Genomic DNA, 26,147 nt, shown 5'->3' with positions numbered 1-26,147 from the left:
AGGGAGGAGTATAAAAATATTGCTCAGGCATGCAGGAGTGAAATCAGGAAGGCCAAATCACACTTGGAGTTGCAGTTAGCAAGAGATGTTAAGAGTAACAAGAAGGGTTTCTTCAGGTATGTTAGCAACAAGAAGAAAATCAAGGAAAGTGTGGGCCCCTTACTGAATGAGGGAGGCAACCTAGTGACCGAGGATGTGGAAAAAGCTAATGTACTCAATGATTTTTTTGCCTCTGTCTTCACGCACAAGGTGAGCTCCAAGACTGCTGCACTGGGCAGTACAGCATGGGGAGAAGGTGACCAACCCTCTGTGGAGAAAGAAGTGGTTCGGGACTATTTAGAAAAACTGGACGTGCACAAGTCCTTTGGGCCGGATGCGCTGCATCCGAGGGTGCTAAAGGAGTTGGCGGGTGAGATTGCAGAGCCATTAGCCATTATTTTTGAAAACTCATGGCGATCGGGGGAGGTCCCGGATGACTGGAAAAAGGCTAATGTAGTGCCCATCTTTAAAAAAGGGAAGAAGGAGGATCCGGGGAACTACAGGCCACTCAGCCTCACCTCAGTCCCTGGAAAAATCATGGAGCAGGTCCTCAAGGAATCAATTATGAAACATTTAGAGGAGAGGAAAGTGATCAGGAACAGTCAGCATGGATTCACGAAGGGGAAGTCGTGCCTGACTAACCTAATTGCCTTCTATGATGAGATAACTGGCTCTGTGGATGAGGGGAAAGCAGTGGATGTGTTATTCCTTGACTTTAGCAAAGCTTTTGATACGGTCTCCCACAGTATTCTTGTCGCCAAGTTAAAGAAGTATGGGCTAGATGAATGGACTGTAAGGTGGATAGAAAGCTGGCTAGATTGTCGGGCTCAACGGGTAGTGATCAATGGCTCCATGTCTAGTTGGCAGCCAGTTTCAAGCAGAGTGCCCCAACGGTCGGTCCTGGGGCCGGTTTTGTTTAATATCTTCATTAATGATCTGGAGGATGGTGTGGACTGCACTCTCAGCAAGTTTGCAGATGACACTAAACTAGGAGGCATGGTAGATACACTAGATGGTAGGGATCAGATACAGAGGGACCTAGACAAATTAGAGGATTGGGCCGAAAAAAACCTGATGAGGTTCAACAAGGATAAGTGCAGAGTCCTGCACTTAGGACGGAAGAATCCCATGCACTGCTACAGACTAGGGACCAAATGGCTAGGTAGCAGTTCTGCAGAAAAGGACCTAGGGGTCACAGTGGACAAGAAGCTGGATATGAGTCAACAGTGTGCTCTTGCTGCCAAGAAGGCTAACGGCATTTTGGGCTGTATAAGTAGGGGCATTGCCAGCAGATCGAGGAACGTGATCGTTCCCCTTTATTCAACATTGGTGAGGCCTCATCTGGAATACTGTGTCCAGTTTTGGGCCCCACACTACAAGAAGGATGTGGAAAAATTGGAAAGAGTCCAGCGGAGGGCAACAAAAATGATTAGGGGTCTGGAGCACATGACTTATGAGGAGAGGCTGAGGGAACTGGGATTGTTTAGTCTCCAGAAGAGAAGAATGAGGGGGGATTTGATAGCAGCCTTCAACTACCTGAAGGTGGGTTCCAAAGAGGATGGAGCTCGGCTGTTCTCAGTGGTGGCAGATGACAGAACAAGGAGCAATGGTCTCAAGTTGCAGTGGGGGAGGTCCAGGTTGGATATCAGGAAAAACTATTTCACTAGGAGGGTGGTAAAACACTGGAATGCATTACCTAGGGAAGTGGTGGAGTCTCCTTCCTTGGAGGTTTTTAAGGCCTGGCTTGACAAAGCCCTGGCTGGGATGATTTAGCTGGGAATTGGTCCTGCTTTGAGCAGGGGGTTGGACTAGATGACCTCTTGAGGTCCCTTCCAACTCTGATATTCTATGATTCTATGATTCTATGATTATGTTTGTAAAGAAGGAACATAAACTATTTAACCATAAAAACAAACAAACAAACCAAAACACACAAACAGAAACCCTAGTGATCTCAGCACAACATTAATTAAAAAGGAGAGAGAAAAAATGTCAGCTAGACTATGAAGAAAGCCATCTGTAAACTTTTCCAACTGTATAAAAGGGATAAAAGGAGACAAAAAAATCAGCACAACAAAAGCTTCTTTCAGAATTATCTTTCTAGATATTTATACCCCACTAATCACCGTAGCATCTGCGTGACAAATAGAATTCAACTTTGTACAGCACTTTTAAAACGAAGGTAACCCAAATGACTTCCTAATTAGTAGTAAGAAATGGTAATACTAGGATCATGAGGAAAATGAGGCAATTATCATGAGTTCAGAAGAAATTCTCACATTAGCATTGCCCTCTTATACATGAGGTTTGCCCATCACTACTACTACTACCAATTAAAAAAGAAAGGTTCAGACAGTAACTTCATATAAACATTTAAAATGTTGAATAATTATCTGAAGTTCATCCACATTTGGACATACTGGATTTTTTTTTTAAATAGTTTGTTAAGTTTTAATAAATCCAAGATGGGACCCCATCATCCCTTCTTTTCTTAAATAAGAACATATTTAGAATACAACCCGTTCCCTTGGTATTGAGGTGGAACTGTTTCTATTGCACTGAGATATAAGTAAGAGGACTTCTTGGTCTAACAATTCCTCAGGAGATCAGTCCCTGAAGAGGAACAAAGGAGAAGAGATTGGGAGTAGGCTCAGTATACAACTGGATAGACTCTCTCATCAAAATCATGTTAGCACCCACTGGTTTTAGGTATGGTGTTCCATACAAACATGAAAAAAACAACCATTACTCAATTTCAAAAATGAAGGGATGATGCTTCTAGACTCTTGGGAGTGGTTTCACATCTCTTATCTGTCCTGCCAAAATTAGAATTTTGACCCAGGAGTGAACTGTGCTGTATGGGCAGTTGATGAAGATGGTGTTTTCTTATGAAAGTTTTGCCTCTTTCTGAAAGGTTAGGATAGTGTCTGGTGGCAAGAGCATGTAAGAGAAAAAGGTCTCTGCAGTGTATGAACTGGTTATCAGATACGTTTCCTTTTAGGGGCTGTAGGGTATGAAGTGTGGACTAAGAAACCTTCAGTGTATGAAGGGCATTATCTGTCTTTGAGCTAAAAAAGTACAGCCCTTTAAAAGTCAAGTCCTCCACCATGAACTGAATCTTAAATAGGAAGCCAGAACTCTGAACCCATAAGGATCTTCTCATCACCACTGCCATAACCATTCATCATGATGCAGTGTTTGCCACATGTAGGGCAGCTTGTAGGTTGGTCCTGGCCAGCAGCTAGCCCTCAGTCACCAGAGGGGAAGATTCTTCCCTCACCACAGGAGGGAGTTTGTCTATGAATCTCAAGAACTTCTTATAATTTAAAAAATACTATTTGGCCAGCAGAGTTTGTTAAATCACAATTCTATATTGCAAACTAGCTGACGAGTACGATTTTCTGCCAAATAAATCTAATCTTTTAGGCTCATTTTACTTTGGTGTACTCTTATTTGGTTGTCTTTACTTTTTATTAATAGTTGTTACCACAAAGGAAATGATACCAGATATGAGTAAAATAATAATCCCCCCTGCAAGGAGCACAGGGCCTTTTTTTTTTTTTTGGCCTGCCTTCCAGCACATATGAGCTGTTGTGACCAGGGTCTGCCAAAGAACCCTTGCAGGGTCCATAACAGCCTTGTTGATTGGAAGGCTATTTTATCTGCAGTAGAAGATTGAAAGATGTCAATCAGTTTATGAACGGGTTCCTGAATCTCCTCAAGGGCAAGTTGGCAAAGGGCAAGTTGCAGACTTGAGATGGTCTTTAAAGGCATCAAACTGTGGCCTACTAGAAGGGATCATAGCCTCATCTGGTGATGATGAGGATTTCTGGTGCGGGCCAGGAAGTCAGCAGAATGAGATGAGATCTCTTTGCCTAGATCCTCAGACTGAGGGGAAGCCTGTTACTCGAGAAGCATTGTAAGTCTGTTGGTGCAGCTGAAGAAACTGGCATTGAAGGCCCATGAACTGGTGTAGATATAAGAATACAAGTGCTCAGTACCATGGGTAAAGATGGAGCCAGAACTACAGGAATCAAACTAGTGGAAAGTAATGGGGCTTCTGATTCTTGTACACTGGGAGATTCCCTGGTGCTCTTTATGCTATTAACACAGTACTGTGCAGCAGAGCAAACAGCAGATTGTGGGTGGAGAATGATGGCATTGACAGTACCAGAGTCATCAGTACTGGTGATACTGGAGCACAAGATTGGAGCCCAGTGGTACTGAGGAAGTAATTCAGGAAGTTGACAGTACCAAGCTCCATGATGTGGAGGGAACTTGAGATGATGCATCACACGTTGGGACTTTTGTGTGCTGCTTCATCACTGCAGATTCAGTACCAAATGGAATTGAGCTTCAGCAGTAGCCTTATGGGGCCACAAGGACTCTCTTGAGGTAGAATGGTGTGGGGAAGCTCTTCTTAGAGGAGACCTTAGCTGGGGATCTGCCTCTCAGTTTCTCCTTGCTATGTACCTTCTTCGCCTGAGATCAGGTAGACCCCATCCAGCCTGGAGTACTTTAGATACCGACAGATCATGTACAGAGGGGTCAAAAGACCCATGATCTGAAGCCACTCTCATCAACGCATCCATTAAAAATATTTGGAGGTGACCCTGCCCGGATTTTCAAGTCCTTTGTGTAAAGGATTTACATAACTTACATTTACCAGGGATGTGCAACTCCCCCATACAAAATCAACATTTCTTATGCCTGTCATTAATGGCAATAGTATCCAGACATTAGTGACAATATTCATAACCAAGGGTCTGAGAACTAGCCATCTTAGTACCTGGAAGAAAATAATAAGGATTCTCCTGGTAAAAAGGAAACCTACCCTGAAAATACGATATGTATGGTGCAAAGTAGCAATCTAACTACAACTGGGGATTAAGATAATATCTACAAGGAATGAAAAAAGAGAGAGCTAGTTGTACATTCAAATAGACAGAGAGCAGCTCCATCTCAAAGCCAGAGGCAGTGAGAAGAACTAAGTGGTGACTGGCCTGCTCCCAGCCCTTTATGCCCTAGGTGAAGGGCATGAGGATACTTAAGGCATGTGCCTGGCCCCAACAGACAATGCCGACCAAAAGTCTCCAGTCTCTGACATGTGCACCAAAAGGAGAATGTGTATACAGAAAAGCAATCAAAGGAGAACAAGATTAATATAGTCACCAAAACAATAAATAGATAACTCTTAAAGTGGAACAACTCTCCTCAAAGCTTTGTACTAAGTACTTCAATCAAACACCCAAGAAAGCAGGGGGGGGGAAAATCAAGCAACACATACAATTAGCTATTAAAAGTTACTCGTAGGCTTTGGGCAATTTTGCTGAAGCTTGACACTTTAGACTTTTTGATGATTAAAGTTCCAATTAAATAAAAATAATTAATGACAGACATACAATGGGGAAAAAAACAGCCAAAGACAATGCGGTTTTCTTCAGAGGAACTTCAGCATTAATTAGTGATAATTTGCATATCCCCTTAACACAGATAATATGGGTGGAAGAGGCAACTTCCTCTGAATATCTTTATTTGTACATTAAACACATAGTATTGAATGGATACATATTTTTCATAGTTTCTCTATATCTCTAGTACAGATATAAATTATTATTTTTTTTCTTTTCACAATTACCTGGACATTTTAATTCATCTGTATAATCTCCACAGTCGTTAGATCCATCACATATCCATTCTGGTAGTATACAAAGTGAAGTAGAATTACAACTAATAAACCCTGTAGATTTTACTCCAAGCTTATAGAAATTAGTGCAGTCTGTGTTATCTGGAAAGAGAAAATAAAATACTACGCAATCAAATCTATATATTTATAGATTGATCGATCAATGTCTTGATACGCTTTGCAACATGGGTTCCCAGACTTGGCTATATTTTTTACGGGCTATTCAGCTTTGCTTGAACATATTAGTATCCAAGATAATAGTTAACTCAAATAAGAGTTAATTGCAGATCAAATGTGGATAACACTTTAGCACTTTAAAGAGAGACAGAGACAATTGTGACAAAAAACTGAATTTCTTACTGCAGTTCTTTTCATCTGAAGCATCTGCACAATCAATGACCTGGTTGCATTGTGCTGATTTTGCAATGCAAATCCCTTCTGCACAGAGAAATTCTGTTGAAGCACAGATTGAATCTACAAAGTATATGGTAACAAAAAGAAACAGTTAAATGCAGTTTGCATTGCTTTGAAAGTTTATAAGTAAACCATTCTTTTTAAGTAACTATGCATTTAAAGAAAGGTTAAAGCATGTATCACAAGTAAGACCTTTATGTGAAAAGGCCTTAGAAAGAGATTTTTTTTTTATTTCTTACACATATATTATCACAAGAGTTGAGCGTTCATAACATTTGCTGGAAAAGAAAGAATGGTTGCATCAAGCTGTTTTGTGCATTTAATGTACCAAAGTAAGGTTTTCATTCAAAATGCACATTGTGATTACAAATGCTCCACTGTGAGATGGTGTTCAACATGACAGTTTCTTCACTACTATAGCTTTTGATAGTTTAATATTATAACCAATTACAAATATAAGCTAAAGCTGCATAAATTCTAAAATATTCACAATACTCAATATAAAAATCATAATATTTTGCATTTCTTATAAGACCTTTCATGTGAAGATCTTGAGCACTTCATAAACATTTGCTTATTACAATATTCCAGTGAGGTATGTAAATACAACTATTATTATTTCCATGTTTCAGAAGGGTTAGCCAATCAGTTAAGTGACCTGTCCAAGTCACAGATGGGGCAGGGGAGAAAAGAAAGAGAGGCACTGTACCAACATTTCAAGTATGTCTATGAAGGAATATCTACACTGCAATAAAACACCCACAGCTGGCATGTGTCAGCTGACTGGGGCCTGTGGGGTTCGGCTTTTGGGGCTATAAAATTGCAGGTCAGATGTTTGGGCTTAGTTTGGAGCCTGTGTCTGGAACCCTCGGATCCAAGCCCGAATGTCTACATGGCAATTTTATAGCCCTACAGCCCAGACCCATAAGCCGAAGTCAGCTGATAAAGACCAGCCGTCGATGTTTTATTACAGTGCAGATATTTCTATAGTGTAAGAGTGCAAGTGGAGGTGGGCACTCCACCTACAACCCACCAGGGTAGGTAGATTTCAACAACAAAAGGTTAGGAACCACAAGCTAATTTCTACAAAAATTCATTACAACAGAACTCCAAAGTAGGAGTAACATCTGTTTCCAGCACATCTAGGATGCAGACAAGTGTTGAGTAATGACAGTAAGATGTTATTTGCCTGTTCATTTCACCTTCTGCTTGCTGAGGCTACAGAGTGGAGTTTAAATGTGGATGACTGTGGCAAGACATTTTTTCCTTTTAAATATCCTGATCCTTTCTCCCTGGCAACCAAACTCTGTTCGGTCCAGGAAACCACAAAAATCTTTTTAACAGAGCCTAAAACTATTTTTAAAAGTAAAAGGATATAAACATATCAATGACAGATCAGTTACTACTTTTTATTTTAAGTGTATTTATCAGTATGGTGGACAACATAGTTTGGGTAATTCAAATAATAACTTCCTGAACCTTCAACAACCAAATTGTGTCTAAATTTCAAGGAAGGATGGTTAACTCTTTTCCTTCTCCTCCTGCTCCCCATAATTGTTGCTGGTGGTCTTCTGTGTAGTTGGGAACTTCCTCAGTACTGACACAAGATAGGACGAAAAATCCCAGAAAACATCAAATTTTGCAGAATTGGGGCTTCATAGCTGTGCTATACAGCATGGGAAGTATTTACCTGGGAGGCTTTACAGCTCATTTACACAAAATAGTTGCACTAGTTTAACATAAATTGGTTTATAAACCAGAGCAATTAAATCAGTGCAACTGTTTGTGGACATTATAAACTTAGTTTACATCAACTTAAAATCACAACTTGAGTTAAATCAATGCAACGTTGTGTCTAGAACACGCCTCAGAGACATGAAGTTCAATGTGCACACAAGTTAGTCTAATATCTGCATCTGTTTCTAGAGACAGGGTACAAAGCCTTCATCCTCCTAAAGTATCAATCCTTCTATAAACAGTGTTGCTGCTACCATTAGATGGGAGGGAGAAGTCTCCCCATTACAATGGTAGTGGAGAGAGAAGCAGAAAGCCTGGGATAGGTAGCTCTTTAAAGGCTTAGCAATTTCAATACACTTTAGATACACATCTGAACTTTGCACCAAACCAGAATTGTGAAACTCTAGAAGTTCATTCAACATTAATAAGGAGTCTTCTCAAGAACCACAGGAAGCAGTTTGGTCATTAGATTTAATCTCTGGTGAACAAACCTCTTAGTTTCATTTGGAAATATTCACTATCTTGCTGCCATTCATCCATTAAGCTTGGGATGAAGTGCAAGCCTAGAAACCAGTATTTATTATTCGAAGAAGCAGTTGATTTATTTGTGAATAAATCTTGATAGGAAAAAAAGAAATGAAAAAAGAAACAGCACATTCATTTGTTATCTTTGAAAAGTCTTCAGTTATTTTATTTCAGCTTGCTATAGGTTTACTAAAATGTTTTAAAAGACTGCTCACTAAGAGATAAATCCTGCATGTACACCAAGGGCTCTTCTGCAGCTGAACAGTGCATTTCTGCACTGGGTTGGAGAGAATTTGGAGACCATACATGGTGCTCACTCCCCTGACACTAGAGACCAGCTCTGTCAGAGTGTCAGCATTCTTCCCACTCTCACAACTTCAGAGAGGGTACAAGAGGCCCACAGAAAATAATCTATTAAAAACAAACAAAAAACATCTCTCCTTCAGGCTATGGGTTCCACAGTCCTACTCAGTTGTTACCAATGAAAGCAACATTAAACCCTGCATGTCTCACCTATATAAACAGAAGCTTTTTTATTTATTTGAACTTGATTAAGTCTGCTACAACAAGATGGTTTTTTTTTTAAATGGCCTATCTATATCTAGATGGATGAAAGCCCTTTGATAGATAGGCTAATTCCTTCCACCCTCCAATACACCACCCACTAACAGCAATCCAGACAATGGGAGAGAGAAAAGGGTTCAGAAAGTCCTCCTTCCATTAATAGGACAAATCTAGGGGGAAGATGTAAACCACTGATTTTGCTTTGTTTGGAATATTGGGACTGAGTAAGGACTGAGTCCAGGGAGGGCTGCAAGAAGACAGTGTCTCGAGAGAGGAAGCCCTGGTGATAACAGTCCCATACCTGGGGAGGGACAAGTTAAAGATGGTATACCCCAGAAGGGGTGTGTTCTGATTCACATACAGTATGTGAAACTCAGCCGGAGTGCTGAGTCACTGAAAAACTGCCTGAGAAACCACCAAGAGGGGTCACTAGAACTGAAAGATTGCAAACACACCCAACCAGAAGGGGGCACTCGCAAGAGATGGGTGCTATCCTGTTACAGGGAGTTAGGGAGCAGGGAAAGAGGAGAAGCAAGAAGTCAATATGGAAGGCGAGAAGCACTGGCCCCAGTTAATCAAACCTCTGAACTCCTTACCTCCTTCCACAGAATGAACTGAGTTCTGACCTCTCTGTCCTACAATTAATAATTTCTCCCTTTTCGCTTCATTGCTTCCCCATCCTTTTCTGCGGCACCACATTTTATCACTCCCTGCCCCCTTCTCTGTGCCTTTCTCCCCTGCCCCATACATATACCATCCCTTCCTTCCTTCTTTCTGAATTGGCATTCATGTAAGTGATTATAAAAATATGCAAATTAATGCAAAACTAATATCTACAAGGTTTTGCTCTGATGGTTCTGGCTAGAGATTTTGTCATAATTATATCTCTTTTGAAACATAACTCAGGATTTGTGTTGGTTATCAACTTCTTTATATTCACTAACATTTTTAAAAGGACATTAAAATATTTATAGCATATGTATTTTAAAAATATTTTTTTCCAATAAGCTTTGCATAGAGCCAAACTGCAACATGGCTGGGAAGAACTGACATGGCTGGTGCAACCAGCAGCATTATCTTTTCTCTTCATCTAGCAAAGCTGCCCAGATCCAGAATAGAGAACCTGACATACTGACGCCCAGTATAACAAAGATGCCACAACACACATTGCCACAATTTTTCCTGGACATTCCTAATGCCACAAAGCCCCATCCCACAAGTAGGTGGGGCTTTTAGACACTATCTATCCAACCCTATTAACAGTCACTTAGACTATGACTGGATTAGAGGTTTTGGTCATGGTGTAACACAAGTTAAGTGATTCCCAATTAGTTCATGTAAACACAATTGTACATGCAAACCTAGACACTCTAGGATACAACCTTGCTTAAACCTAGGGCCCTCCCATATGTCAATTTTTTTTGGCTGGGTTCCACTCTTTTAACATCACTTCTTTTCATCTAATATGATTTATACAGGAGCCATCACTGTGGAACAGCATCTGGGTCTCTTGTGAGAAGAAAAGGGAGAGAAGGAAGGAATGGAGCTTCACCTACACTTACCCAGGATTATATCACAGACGTCAGCAAGCATTGTAATGTTTCTTCTGATCTCTCTCTCAGTCTAGTGTATGCACAGACATTTGGTTTAGAGCCAAAACACACAAATAAAACAAAGAAAAAGTATAATTCCACCCAAAATTACATATACATTCTAGACATAGATAGATAGAAGCAGCTGGCATTTACCTTTACAGTCCAATTCATCAGAGTTGTCACCACAATCATTTGTGCCATCACACATTTTGTTATTTGAAATACAACGGCGATTGTAACAAGGCCGAAAACCTCTCCGACAGCTTCTGTTTTCTGGTAAAGTAAATGTAATAGACATTGTATTAATTTTACTCAAATAATAAATATTTAATTTAAACAAACAAGCAAACATCCCAGAGACATTTCCTTCAGAAATGTTTACGGTAAGTTATAAAAAAATATGTGAAACTAATCATTTATTGTCCAACTGAAAGAAGTTGATGGACGAACACATAAACCAATCAAATACTCTAATTCCTCTACCTACAGAAAAAAGAATCGTAAAGATAACCTTATCGTTCAACATCTTGTGATGGTAAGAGTTTATTTTTTTTATTAATTTGTTTAAAACACCATTCTGTTATAAATATATGTAGTGAGGCGGTGTGGCTCCCCGCCACCCCAGAGAGGGACGAGCCCTTCCGGACACTGGAGTGGGCAGAGCTAGGGATCCCGTCCCTCAGAGGGTCAGGTGGCGCCCCAGAAGTACAAAGGCTCGACCTCAGAACTCACTGGAGAGACAGCTGCCAGGGAGGCCATATGCAATATCCAGCCTGGCCCGCAACTGGGAAGCCCCTGCGGCCCCAGGTGCACCCACGGACTGGCCTGACCTGCCCCACGCCCGCTACCCAAAGGAGTTGCCAGGCCTGCCCCACGCCCGCTACCCGGAGGAGTTGCCAGGCCTGCCCCACGCCCACTACCTGGAGGAGTTGCCGGGCCTGCCTCTCGCCAACTACCCCGAGGAACCCATGATGCTGGACCCCCTGGAGGACACCACCGTGACCCAGGTACCACCAGTAGGAGAGTCTGGAAGTAGCCCAGGGGCAGTCGACCCTAGTCTGGCTGCAACACCACCAGACCCCATATCAGTGTGTTGCGGCCAGGATCCCCACTGACACAGCAGCAGGTCTTCTGCTGCTGCTAGGGCCCCGGGTTGGGACGCAGTGGAGTGAGAGGGCCTGCATCCCCCCCTGCCACCCAACTCGCGGGTGGCAGTCTCCCCCTCTCCCAGGTCCTTGGGAGGCCTGGGCTCATTACTACTGTTTGCGTTGCTACTGATCAGCCCCTGCCTGAGGGCCTGAGTGCCTGACTCATTGTTGCCCCACCTTGACCTAGGGCCCGGGCTGACTGTGCTTATTTCAGTTGCTGCAAGAGCCGCCGAGGGAGACTTCTGTGGCCGGACTAATTCCCCCAAGACATCAGCAGTGTGTAGTGAGGCGGTGTGGCTCGCCGCTGCCCCAAAGAGGGATGAGCCCCGGCTAACCTCTTTACAATATAACTATGTTTATGTGGAATACACAAACACTGCTGCTCTCGTAGAAACTGAAAAAATGCTGAATTTGTTCAGAAGCCAATGTCACTACATACATCTTGTCAATCATAATGAAGGTAAATTAAAATAATAGAAAATATATTACTATCAAATGCTAGAGTTGAGAGGGTAGCTAAACTGACCAATATGAAAGTATATTCATGCAAGGAGTAAATCCGTATGGATTATAAAGAAAAAACGACGGCACCAAGTCTCAGAGCTCAGGTCAACTGACAAGGGTTTGGGTTGCAGGACTAAAAATAGCAGTGTAGACATTCCCATTGTGCTGGAGCCTGGGATCTGAGACCCTCCTCCGTCGCTGGGTTTCAGAACCCAGGCTCAGCCTGAGCAGGAATGTCTACATTGCTATTTTTAGCCTCACAGCCCGAGTCCAAGTCAATTGATCCAGGCTTTGAGACTCTGCACTGTGGATTTTTCTTTGCAGAGTAGACATAGTGTAACATGCTTAATTTTACACATGTGAATAGTAGAGCTTGTGAAATTTTTCAAGTGAGTAGTTTATTCGCTGAAAATATAATTTCGGATCAACCGAAACTATTAATGAATTTGCGAAATAGGTACTACCATTTTTTTCTGGACTTAGGCGCCATTTACAATATGGAGGAGGAAGTCATGATGGTGACCTTAGAACTTTTAATTCAGTGGTTAGGGCACTTATCTGATGTGGAGGAGACCCAGGTCCAATTCCCACCTCTGCCTGATTTGGAGAAGGGATTTAAACTTGGGTCTCCATGAGTGCCATAGCCACTGAGCTATGGGATATTCAGGGTAGGATTTCCCTTAATCTCCTATTAAAGTTTTTCCACCAAGGCTAAATAATTTAAGTCATTGGAGCAAGGATGTGAGCTTGGGTCTCCCACCTCCCAGGTGAGTGCCCTAATCACCAAATTATAGACGAGAAGCTGGATATGAGTCAATAGTGTGCCCTTGTTGCCAAGAAAGCTAACAGCATTTTGGGCTGTATAAGTAGGAGCATTGTCAGCAGATCAACGAATCTGATCATTCCCTTCTATTCGGCATTGGTGAGGCCTCATCTGGAGTATTGTGTCCGGTTTGGGGCCCCACACTACAAGAAGGATGTGGAAAAATTGGAAAGAGTCCAGCGGAGGGCAACAAAAATGATTAGGAGGCTGGAGCATATGATTTATGAGGAGAGGCTAAGGGAACTGGGATTATTTAGTCTGCAGAAGAAAAGAATGAGGGGGGATTTGATAGCTACTTTCAACTACCTGAAAGGGGATTCCAAAGAGGATGGATCTAGACTGTTTTCAGTGGTAGCAGATGACAGAACAAGGAGTAATGGTCTCAAGTTGTAGTTGGGGAGGTTTAGGTTGGATATTAGGAAAAACTTTTTCACTAGGAGGGTGGTGAAGCAGTGGACTGGGTTACCTAGGGAGGTGGTGGAATCTCCTTCCTTAGAAGTTTGTAAGGTCAGGCTTGACAAAGCCCTGGCTGGGATGATTTAGTTGGGGATTGGTCCTGCTTTGAGCAGGGGTTGGACTAGATGACCTCTTGAGGTCCCTTTCAACCCTGATATTCTATGATTCTATGATTCTATGATTATGTTTGTAAAGAAGGAACATAAACTATTTAACCATAAAAACAAACAAACAAACCAAAACACACAAACAGAAACCCTAGTGATCTCAGCACAACATTAATTAAAAAGGAGAGAGAAAAAATGTCAGCTAGACTTGATACAAAGGTTTGGGGAGGGTTTAACAAATTTAAGGGACAGTATAGATGAAGGCATGAAGAAGTTTGTAAGAGGAGACTAAAGGGATATTAAGGATGGCATTACTGATGGAGTGAAGAGGATGAGGAGTGACACATCATGAGACCAATATATAGGCAGGGGCTTCATGATGTACAGCTTTGAATGTCAAGGAGTTTTAACTTAATGTACAAAATAATGGGATCATGCAGTAGCTCAGCAAGGAGGGTGACATGGGTGGGAAAGAATGTTTTGCTAACAACATTCTGGACAGACTGGAGTTGGCAAAGTGAGTATCAGATATGTAAGAGGAACAGACTGTGGTAGATAAAGCTGGATATTACAATGGTGTGGATGAGCAATTTGGCTGTTGGGACAGACAGGAAGGAACAGATTATGTGGTGGAAGAATAACAATAGTTTCCCACCATATGGATGTGGATGGAGAAGGAATGATAAACCCTTTACCCATCCAGGATATAGATCTGCTTGACAAAAGATAACGGAGTTATCAACTGTTAGAAAGAACTGTAGTGGGGAGATTTTTATCATCTTTGTACTTTATAATACTTCCATACTAGTGTTTTCCTATTTTCAATCACTGACAATTTTAATAGAATTGTATTTAAAAGTGAAAGATAAATCTACATTGCCAGTGTAAGGGTGAGAATAAGTAGGGGAAGATTTTCAGATTTAGGTAAGGTGGATTTCTTTTTGTTTTAAGACCAGAAATGGATGACAAAACATACCTTGGGATTGTTTAAAATACATTGTACTAAATATAAGCCAATCAATATAAAAACAATTTGAAAGACATTGCATTTAATATGAATAATTATGAAGCCAAATTAAGAAGCTGAAGCAACAATGTTTGAGAACACTTACCGCAATAAAATAATTTTTCATCCGATTTGTCCTTACAATGAGCAACGCCATCACAGGTTAGTTGATAGTCAATGCATTCACCATTTCCACATTCAAACTCAGAATAAATGTTGCATGTGGAGTTTTTAGCTACACACACACAAAATACAAGTGTTAAAAAAATTTTTAATAGTTTGCATAGCACAATGAAATTAAGCAACATACAGTTCAAAAGCAAATTACTTTGTCTGTGTTTTTTGAAGACTCTGAATAGAAAGGTGTACAACTAGAATCACTGATCTTTCAGACTGGACTTGCTACCTAACCATCCTACAGCTGCTCAACTGATCTGCAGTTTCTGTGCATTTGATGAAATTGGGAATGGAATAAAGAGGCAAGGCACTCAAATTCTATGGCATAGCCCAGAAAGCCAATAATGTCACAAAATCATGCAGTTTCTGGTTTGCTAAATTGAGGTTAGTGAGAAATAAGAAGACAAAAGAAAAGCCATATTATACATCCAAATAGAAGTCCTGACCCCGTGTGGTAGTAGAGGCCTAAAAGAAGGGGACTAAGAGTGAAAGTTGGATAAAAGGGATGCATTTCCAAAGAACACTCTGCCCCAAATTCCTGAATGCTATTACCCACCTCCCTTTTTCTCTTTTGTGGGCTGAAGGGGTTGTAGACTGCAGATATTTGCCACTGAGGTATGCTTTGCAGAGGAGCTGAGTAAAGGAAGGCAAACCCAACCTCGTCAAAGTCCTGGTACCAGAGTTATAACAGAATTAAATCATATGCCTGACCTGAATAAGGGGAACTTACTGAGGCTAATGACCAACAATATGAAGGGCCTCATTGCCAAGAATGGAAGCAACAACCAGGGCCGGTTCCAGGGTTTTGGCCACCTCAAGCAGCCAAACAAACAAAAAAAACTGCAATCGCAATCTGCAGTGGCAATTCTGCGGGAGGTCCTTCGCTCTGAGCAGGAGTGAGGGACCATCTGCCAAATTGCCGCGGAACAGCTGGACGTGCCACCCCTCTCCGAAGTGGCCGCCCCAAGCACCTGCTTGGTAAGACTGGAACTTTGGTGGGCTGGCTGCTCCAAGAGGGGCCAAAAAACATATTCATTCAGTAGATGGATCCAACTCACTGTGCTGAGAGGGAATGGAGGAGGAAAAGGAACATCGGACAAAACATGCATTAATAACATAACTCGATCTATGGATTTTCCAGTGCATCATGCCTTCTTTAGTTATGTCTACACTGGAATTTTTTAGTAATAGTTAAACCAGTGCTAACTAACACAATTATTAATTCTAGTGTAGACACTACACAAACACTTGTCCCAGGACAGAAACTTTGTTGTTAGCCATTTTTAACTCTAGGTTACACGCTTCAGTTTAAAAACACATCTAACAACGAATGTTTGTGTCATGCCAGCCCTTATATTCACCGCTGTATTAATTAACATATTTTAAAACCTAACCTACAAAATTAAATGTAGACATACCTGTTGTGTCTATCTTTTAGATTGTAAGCTCATTGGACATTGTAATGAGGTGTATCTGGCCCTTTGAGGCCCCCTGCTGGAAAACTGTCAGTCCTACCACACCCAGCTCTAGGAAAGAGCAGTAGAGGTGGGTCCTCCAGGCTGCCTAGAGAGGCTGTGGGGAAACAGCCAATCAGAGAGAGGCTGCAGGGAGCAGTCAGAGCCCAGTGGGCTCATATAAAAGGAGCTGCTGGACAGAGCAGATTAGTCACTGGCTGGACCCTGGGGAGCACGAACAGTGCTCCTGGCTAGGTGCAGGAGTTTCACTACCTGGACAGAGCAGTTGTTTGCTGGAGCCAGCGGAGGAAGGAAGGTGCTCCTGGCTGATGACTGGGACTCAAGCAAGACTTCAGCCCTGAGATAAGGATTAAACTGAACTGGAGAGCTGGGGTCAGGAAGGAACACTGCAAAGTGAAGAATCACCAGGGAGTGACCCTGCGGCACTGCTCCATAATAAAGCAATACCATTGGAAGCTCGCCCAGGAGGGACTGAGAGACAGTTTGGAAGATAGCCCATGAGGGGCTGAGGCTAATGGATCAGGACATTACAGAGGGCACCATAAGAGGCCCCGTTGGACTTGTGCCCTGGAAGGGGTCTGTTTTGTTTGTACACCTACAGACTGTATGTGACTCAGTTTGAGGTCCAAATCACTGAAAACCCGCTCAAGAATTTTAACTATCTACAGGGGTCACAGCAAGCAGAGCAAAGCTGAAAGAGTGCACATGCAGACACACCCAGCTGGCAGAGGCACTCACATGAGGTGAGTGGCCCCATCACAGACAGAGGTTGTCTTTCTTTTAGGGTATGGTACAGTAATGAGGACAGTGCTGGTGCTAACTAAATAAAAACAAATAATTTTAATTAGTTCCAGATGAGGAGAAACTAACAGAAGACTGTGATAGTTTCCCAAACGTATGGATATGCATCTAGGCAAATTAGAGGCACTGATTTTGCTGAGGTTTCTAATTATTTTTATAACTTCTTGTTTTGGCTCAGTTGTCCTCTCTCCTTTCCCGCACCAGCCTGTCATGAAATATCACATGATGCACATTAATTTCTTAATGGAAGTGTTAAAATGCTTTGTGCCTACTGAGTATTATTAATAACTCAAGATCTCTTCAGTTGAGCACAGCCAAAAACTAGAGAAAAACACCTTTATCACTATCCACCAGATGCTGCAACTAACACCCCCAACAATAATTTATGGCACTACGCAAATGTTAATCTGTAAACAAACATAGTCTGCAGTGGTCAGGCAGTCCATGTACTACTTCTGCAGTTGAAGTGAGGTGATGGCCTGCAAAATCATTGCAGAAAATCAGTTGTTTATAGCATACAGAGTACATCTATATCTGCCACAAATCAACTACAGAAATGTGAAGTGTGCACGTGTTTTAATCTGCTTACCAGAGGCAATAATGTAGTTATCATTTCAAAGGAAAATGTGTATGTATGTGTAACCTCTTGACTTCTGCTTTCTCCCACATATATTTATTTATCATTAGATTAATTAGCAACAGCAGTTAGGATAGTATTACAGTATTTTAAAAAATAATTGAATTGCTTTAGAATGTCATTATAGCACACTTATTTTATAGGTGTTGGTCTAAATGACTGAATTGTTGCTCAATGATTTTATTAATCCTGGGAGGTAAAGTACAAAAAACATATTTTGAGGAGGGGAAGGAGTGGGGTGAAGTGGTTTTCCTATTGCAACAGTTCTGGTTGTTTTCAGTATCAGTCCCATTGTTCATTCTAGAAGGAACAGATCTCTATAGAAGCTGAACCAGTCTGATTTGAAAGAATATTTCTATTTAGCTCCAATGTGAAGATAATTATGAAGGAAGAAGAGATGCACTGAAAACATGGATTCTGAATCAGGATAAAATCTGGACTATTCAGGATGGCAATTTCAGTCAGAAACAACAATAAAAAACCCTTACAGGTATACCGGACATCCAAGTTGAGAAACTCATGAGTCCTCCAAAGATTAGTTATGTGTATCTTAAAACATTTCCTATACCTTTCTTCCCCCATTTCTTATTGTTTAGAAACAAATTATTATTATTATTTAGAATCTTGGGAATTACCATGCTGAATCAGACTCAGGGTCCATCCGGTTCTGTTCAATATCTTCATCAATGATTTAGATCAGGGGTGGGCAAACTTTTTGGCCCGAGGGCCACATTGGGGTTGCAAAACTGTATGAAGGGCTCGGTAGGGAAGGCTGTGCCTCCCCAAACAGCCTGGCTCCCACCCCCTATCCACCCCTCCTACTTTCTGCCCCTTCACTGCCCCCCTCAGAACCTCCAACCCATCCAACCCCCCCTGCTCCTTGTCCCCTGACTACCCCCTCCCAGGACCCCCTGCCCCTAACCGGCCCCCCGGGATCCCACCCCCTATCCAACCCCTGCTGCTCCCTGTTCCCTGACTGCCTCGACCCCTATCCACACCCCCGCACCCTGATAGGCCCCCTGGGACTCCCACGCCTATCCAAGCCCCCCGATCCCTGTCTCCTGATCCCTATCCATACCCCTGCCTCCTTACAGCCCCCCCGGGACTCCCATGCTTATCCAATCCCCCTGTTCCCCGGCCCCTAACCACCCCTGCCCCATCCAACTCCCCCCTGCTCCCTGTCCCCTGACTGCCCCCCAGAATCCCCTGCCCCTTATCCAACCTCCCCGGTCCCCTTACCATGCCACTCAGAGCAGCATGTCTGGCAGCCGCACCACCCGGCCAGAGCTAGACACGCTACCGCTCTGCTTGGCAGGAGCGCGACGCCCAGAGTCCTGTCCACGCAGTGGCGTGGCTGTGGGGGAGGGGAGACAGCAGGGAAGGGGCATGGGGCTAGCCTCCCTGGCCAGGAGCTCAAGGGCCAGGCAGGATGTCCCATGGGCCTGATGTGGCCCCCGGGCTGTAGTTTGCCCACCTCTGATTTAGATAATGGCATACAAAGTAGTGGTTTGAGCACTGGCCTGCTAAACCCAGGGTTGTGAATTCAATCCTTGAGGGGGCCACTTAGGTATCTGGGGCAAAATCAGTACTTGGTCCTGCTAGTGAAGGCAGGGGGCTGGACTCAATGACCTTTCAAGGTCCCTTCCAGGTCTAGGAGATAGGATATCTCCATTTATTTATTTATAAAGTTGCAGATGATACCAAGCGGGGAGGGGTTGCAAGTTCTTTTGGGGGATTAAAATTCAAAATGATCTGGACAAACTGGAGAAATGGTCTGAAGTAAATAGGATGACATTCAATAAGGACAAATGCAAAGTTCTCCATTTAGGAAGGAACAATCAGTTGCACACATACAAAATGGGAAATGACTGCCTAGGAAGAAGTACAGTGGAAAGGGATCTGGGGGTCATAGTGGACCACAAGCTAAGTATGAGTTAACAGTGTAACTCTGTTGTAAAAAAAGCAAACATCATTCTGGGATGTATTAGCAGGAGTATTGTAAGCAAGACACGAGAAGTAATTCTTGGGCTCTACTCTGCTCTGATTAGGCCTCAACTGGAGTATTGTGTCCAGTTCTGGGTGCCACATTTCAGGAAGATGTGGACAATTTGAGGGAAAGTCCAGAGAAGAGCAACAAAAACTTATTAAAGATCTAGAAAACATGACCTATGAGGGAAGATTTAAAAAGTTGGGTTTGTTTACTCTGGAAAAGAGAAGACTGAGATGGAACATGAAAGCAGTTTTCAAATATGTAAAAGGTTGTTACAAGGAGGAGGAAGAAAAAGTGTTTTTCTTAACGTCTGAGGATAGGACAAGAAGCAATGGGCTTAATTTGCAGCAAGGGAGATTTAGGTTGGACATTAGGAAAAACTTCTTAACTGTCAGGGTGGTTAAGCATTGGAATAAATTGCCTAGGGAGGTTGTGAATCTCCATGATTGGAGATTTTTAAGAGCAGGTTAGACAAACACCTGTCAGGAATGGTCTAGATATTTAGTCCTGCCATGAGTGCAGAGGACTGGATTAGATGAGCTCTTGAGGTCCCTTCCAGTTCTGTGATTCTAATCTAATCTCCTTATTCTGACAGTGTTCAACACCAGATGCTTCAGCGGAAGGTGCAGGAAACACACAATAAGCAGATGCTGTATAATCTCCCCAATTTAAAATCTCATCCTAATTGCTAATTGCTAATAGCTAGTGATTAGTGGCAAACTACGGGCCACATCTGGCCCATCAAACCTTTTAACCAGGCCCTCGAGCTCCAGCCAGGCAGCAGGGTCGGGGGCTTGCCCCATTCTGGCACTCCAGGCAGGGAGCATGGTTGGGGGCTTGTCCCACTCAGTGCAGCTCCTGGAAGCAGCGGCATGTCCCCCCTCCGGCTCCTATGCATAGGGGCAGCCAGGGAGCTGTCCAAGTGCCGGCTCCGCAGCTCCCATTTGCTGGGAACCGTGGCCAATGGGAACTGCAGGGGTGGTGCCTGCGGATAGGAGTAGCGTGTGGAGCCCTCTGGCTGCCCCTCCGCGTAGGAGCTGGAGTGGGGCCATGCCACTGCTTCCAAGAGCTGCTTGAGGTAAGCGCCGCCCAGACCCTGCACCCGTGATCTCCTCCCATGCCCCAACCTCCTGCCCCAGCCCGGAGCCCCCTCTCACACCCTGAACCCCTTATTTCTGGCACCACTATGGAACCCGCACCCCCAGCCCAGAGACCATACCCCTTCTCACACCCCAACCTCCTACCTCAACCCAGAGCCCCCTCCCATACTCCAAACCCCTCTGCTCCACCCTCAGCCTGGAGCCCTCTTCCACACCCTGAACTCCTCATTTCTGGCCCCATCCCAGAGCCCGCACCCCCTGCTGGAGCCCTTACCCCCTCCTGCACCCCAACCCCCAATTTTGTGAGTATTCATAGCCCAACATACAATTTCCATACCCAGTTGTGGCCCTCAGGCCAAAAAGTTTGTCCACCACTGGGTTAAACTCTGAAGCATTAGGATTTTATCCATTCCAATTTTTTTTCTTTTTTGCATTATCTATAACAACTCTATATATTATTGTTATCCATATAAACACCCATTTTTTCTTTGACTCTTACTAAATTCTTGACATCAGTATCTTGTGGAATAAGTTCTACAGTCTAATTACGCACTAAGTGAAAAAGTATTTCCTTTTATCAGTTTTCAATTAGATACATTTCAATGTAAATGACTGTCCCTTTGTTCTTGTGGTGTGTGTGTGTGTGTGTATATGTGTGAGAGAGAGAAGGAATAGAAGCTCCTGATCTCCCTTCTTTATATACTTGTATCATGTCCCCTCGTATCTGTCTTCTTTCTAAGGTAAACAATCCCAATATTTTCAGTTTGGGAAAATCCCAAGAGATTTTCCAGTTATCTTTCTCATCACCCTTCTCTGAACCCCCTCTAACTCTGCAATACATTTTATGATATGGGGTGACCATCAGTTCACACAGTATTCTAGATGGAAACATAGCAACTCATATAATGATACTACAGTGTTTTTATAAACCTAAAGTTCAGATTGCTTATTTTTCACATAACTTGAGGACCTTGCATGAGGAGGAACAAGGCATATATTGAAGCTGTGGCAATTAAGGATTGTAATGCTTTTGGGGCATATAAATGCCATGCCATGCTACAGATTTAATTATATTGTGGAACTTATTGCAAACCAGCTGTATGACCCATTCTCTCTCTCTCTCAGTTCTGAACTGTAGGTCATTACCAGTACTTTTAGGGCTACACAGGACATATGCTTCTTTACTTAGTTACTGAAGTCTTAATTAACATTTTCTGGAAATACTGCAAATACAATCTCAATTGATCACTACTGGCATTGATTTAACAGCTAGTCTAAAATCTGCTGCTCTGTAACAGTGTTACAGGTTTAATTAACATCTTTGTTACCACTAAAAATCATCCGTACAACTCATTATATCTCAATTATATAGCCAGTTAGAAGTGATTTTGCAGAAAGGCCTTCAAATCTAATGCACATTAATGGTGCATTACTTTACCACTGCAGCTTGACTTTAGATCAACTGTATCTACTCTGTTATGAAAGAAAAGTTTTAATTTCCATCCTACTACATATTTAAATACAAGCAAAAAGGACTTTTATGTTATTTTAAGGACCTTTTAATAATAAAATATAAAGGACCAGGTTTAAACCACAGTGTATCACATGCCTGTGCTGGGTGTGGGGGGAAAGGATGCGGAGTAAATAAGATGGTTATTGAGATAGCTACTATTTGGCTATATTGGGCTATAATGTTTATATTGCCTTATTTTAATAATAGGTTGTTAACAAAATGACAACACAGTTGATCCAGATAAAACATCTCCTTTTAAATAGATCAAGTGGTTAAAGGACAACACCTGAGCTATTAGATGTAAAGCTAATTCTGGGCTCTGGCCAGTTGTTTTCCCAAGGCTGGAAGTCTAAAGATCAAAAGTACACTAACAGTTAAAGTAGTTCTCTAAAGAGAGGGCAGTTGTCAGGGGCTGTTCATGAGAAACAGGCTGATGCAGATACAGGTCCTGTGGGGAGACCTGAAGCAGTTGGGCCTTCCTACGCTTCAGGGGGATGATAAGCCTTAGGAAAGATAGAAGTGAACATGGACTATTTTATAGTTTTAAAATCTTCTTTTCTTTAATGCTGTACTGCACTCCTATTGTTAAGATTCAGCCATACTTCTGTGTGGTCAAAGGCTCGGGTCCTAATACCTGGGGGCGGCGGGGAGGGAGGTGCACTCAGAGAGACTTGAGAGGGGATGCTAACCAGGTAACCATTACAAAGGAATCAAATTACAGTGGGGCCAGTTGGAGGATTTCTGGCTAATTCAGACATAAGGAGTGGCATGTACTCCACTCCAAATTAGGCCAGCTTTGCTTGCTGATGGGGTTGGGTGGAAGAGGGGGCAGAGGCATGTCAATGCTCCACATTCTGAATGTGACTAGTAGGGTGACCAGACAGCAAGTGTGAAAAACTTGGGACAGGGGGTGGGGAGGTAATAGGCGCCTATAGAAGAAAAAGCCCCAAATATTGGGACTGTCCCTATAAAATAGGGACATCTGGTCACCCTAGTGACTAGTCCCCTAAGCAGGGACGCAAGATGTCCCCTCTCCCAGCCTGCACAAGACCAAGAACATTAGGTGTGTGGGTGGGGTAAGGGCAAGACAATTATACTATCCACCCTCAAAATCAAACATCAGAACCAGATTAATGCAAAGGGTGCACATGCTGCATCATTTCAGATCACAGCGCAGGGGTAGGCAGCCTATGGCATGCATGCCAAAGGCGGCATACAAGCTGATTTTCAGTGGCACTCACTAGCCACTGGTCTGGGGGGCTCTGCAGTTTAATTTAATATTAAATGAAGCTTCTTAAACATTTTTAAAACCTTATTTACTTTACATACAACAATAGCTTAGTGATATATTATAGACGTATAGAAAGAAACCCTGTAAAAACATTAACATGTATGACAGTAACTCCTCACTTAAAGTCGTCCCAGTTAACGTTGTTAAGTTGGAATTTGGTCAGGACACTAAGGTTAACATTCTTACTCTTACAAAAGGTTGCATGGGATCTTTATTGGATAGCAATGTCAAAACTTTAGTTGTACATTCAAAAGATGTCATCTCCATTAACACAGTTCCTTCTAAAATCATTCTGGGGCATTGCTTAAGACTGAGAGAGAAGAAAGACACTCACTGAAGCACCAACGTTACTTCCTACAATAAATATAAGCTGTAGAGGTCTCAAATCCATGTAACGGGTTGGCCCAAACCAATTTTGTTTGTGAGATCTGACAGGACCACACCATGGGGGATCAGTACGTCGACTAATATTACTTACTCACACATCTGTTGTCATCTATCAGCATTCGATCCCCCCTACATGAACAGTTCACTCGACCATCAGGAGTCAGAAGGCATAAGTCATGACAGCCTCCATTCATTTGTGCACAGGGAGACAGTTCACCTGAAAAATAAAGAACTTTTGTATTATCAAGTTAATAAAAACAGGCCATCTTCTATTAACTTTGTGGTATCTGCTTCAATGCTTAATATTATTTGAAAGATCAGACTTCAATGCAGTTCAGTCTCCTGGTAAATGTGTTATGGGTCACTGATACATTGACAGATTTCTAATTAAAGTCTCTATATATACCAGTTAGGTAGGAATGCCATGATGCCAGAGAGATTACTGTATTAAATAATATGGAGCTACTTTTAGCACAGGTGTAAAATAATTAAATGAAACACCCAAAAATGACAAATATTTACAAAGAATCTACTACTTTTCCATTTCTGAATGCTCGAGCCAGAAAAATATACACAGTATTCCAAGAAAATTTAATTTCTTTGGAAAAGGAGTGTTCTCTATCTTTTAGTTAATATTCCACATAATGAAAAGAAGAGGTTATGAAATGCCATAACATATAATTTGATGAAAGCTAATCTAAATTTCTGAAAGCAAATATATATAATTAAGAACCCATTATATTTTGTTTTGTAACTTACAACTGTTAGTATCATTGGCAACAGCAATGATGCCCATTGGCTGATGTGGTATATCAGATCGAAGAACTTTTGTATCTCCTCCTGTATATTTATTGGAGCGAAGAATAGCTCGTCTCACCCAGTCTGACCAAAAGATATAGTCATTATATACAGCCAGGCTAAGAAAAGTGCCTGGTCCAGACTTGACAATTACCTGAAGTACAGAAATACATAAGAAAAGCATTTAGGTGGCAATCAGATGTAGATTTATTTATTTACTCAACCAACCTGTATTTTAATAATAACTGAGGGAAAGGAGACCAAGGCAAAGAATATTAGTCGACATTAAGGAAAGTAAGGCTAATTGGGAGACCTCAGGTAGAAGTTAGAAGATATTATTTGAATAAAGAAATGTGAGAGGGAGTGTTGTCTGGTGCTTTGAGTAGGGGATTAACACAGGCTCTGCACTGACTCACTTTGTGTCTTTGGACAAATCACTTATCACTCTGTACCTCAGTTTACCAATATTATAAAACAGAAATAATACTACTTATCTACAATAATTTACAAGGGTGTTGTGAGGTTTCACTTATTATTTATTACTACAAAAGTTTTAAAATGCAATTACAACTGCCCATAGGGTGCTTTGCGTGTCTATTGCATAAAATAAAAAAACACAGCATAAAAATATCCACCTCAGCTCACATCCTCATCAACTGCCTTATCAAAAAGGGGACAAAATAGATTCTGCAGCATGCCTGGAAGGCTAGAAAATCTGAATTCTGGCTAATCAAGGTGAGGAGTCAGTTTCAAAATTAAAGACTGCTCCCTGAGATCATCCTCTCAGGAGCTCCTTCTCATTTATATTCAGGGAGACGCAGGCCAAGTTAATGAATGTTTGTAAAGTGTTTTGAGATTCCCAGATGAAAGAGGTCATATAAATGCAACAGAATATTACCAAATTACATTCCACTGTTCAAAACTTAGAGTTATTTAAAATATGGATTGTGGTTCACTATATAGTATATTGTCAAAGACTTTGAACAAATGGAAATATTATTCCCACAGATATAGTTTCTCTTTTTCATCTCATTCCAGATGACTTTCCTAAAAAATAATAGAAAGACATGGGCCACTGCTTATTTGACAACACAGGCACCAGTGGAGAATATAAACAATGCAGTAAATATTAATTAAGAGAATTTTATTTTCCTTATCGCTCAAAAACTCTACTAGATTAAATTCTAGACTGGAGAACTAACCGCTAATTAAATTATTTTCTCTGAGTGAACAAATATGGATTTTTAACTTTTAATGCTGCTATAGGGATAAAATGGAAAAAAATATAATTTTATTTCAGAAAAAATGCATCTGTGCTCTGCTCTAGTCACTTATAGAATGATGTATATATGAAAGTATGTAACAACAAGAATA

The 26,147-nt window shown here is 41.9% G+C and overlaps 1 protein-coding gene across 1 annotated transcript in view; it reads right to left on the bottom strand.

Annotated features, from left to right (window-relative positions):
• The window catches only part of LRP1B (LDL receptor related protein 1B), a 1,255,163-nt gene that overhangs the window by 275,962 nt on the left and 953,054 nt on the right, over window positions 1–26,147 (bottom strand). Inside the window, exons 44-49 of the mRNA XM_054044441.1 lie at window positions 24,735–24,927; window positions 24,067–24,192; window positions 14,711–14,839; window positions 10,714–10,833; window positions 6,086–6,199; window positions 5,678–5,827 (exon numbers count right to left, since the gene is read on the bottom strand). Of these exons, the coding sequence (XP_053900416.1) occupies window positions 5,678–5,827; window positions 6,086–6,199; window positions 10,714–10,833; window positions 14,711–14,839; window positions 24,067–24,192; window positions 24,735–24,927 (832 nt within the window). The remainder of the gene's footprint in view (window positions 1–5,677; window positions 5,828–6,085; window positions 6,200–10,713; window positions 10,834–14,710; window positions 14,840–24,066; window positions 24,193–24,734; window positions 24,928–26,147) is intronic.

Source organism: Malaclemys terrapin, chromosome 11, assembly GCF_027887155.1.
Source record: "Malaclemys terrapin pileata isolate rMalTer1 chromosome 11, rMalTer1.hap1, whole genome shotgun sequence".
NCBI lineage: Eukaryota > Metazoa > Chordata > Testudines > Emydidae > Malaclemys > Malaclemys terrapin.
The sequence above is the reverse complement of the archived record's forward strand: the minus strand, read 5'-3'. Positions and strand labels throughout refer to the sequence as shown.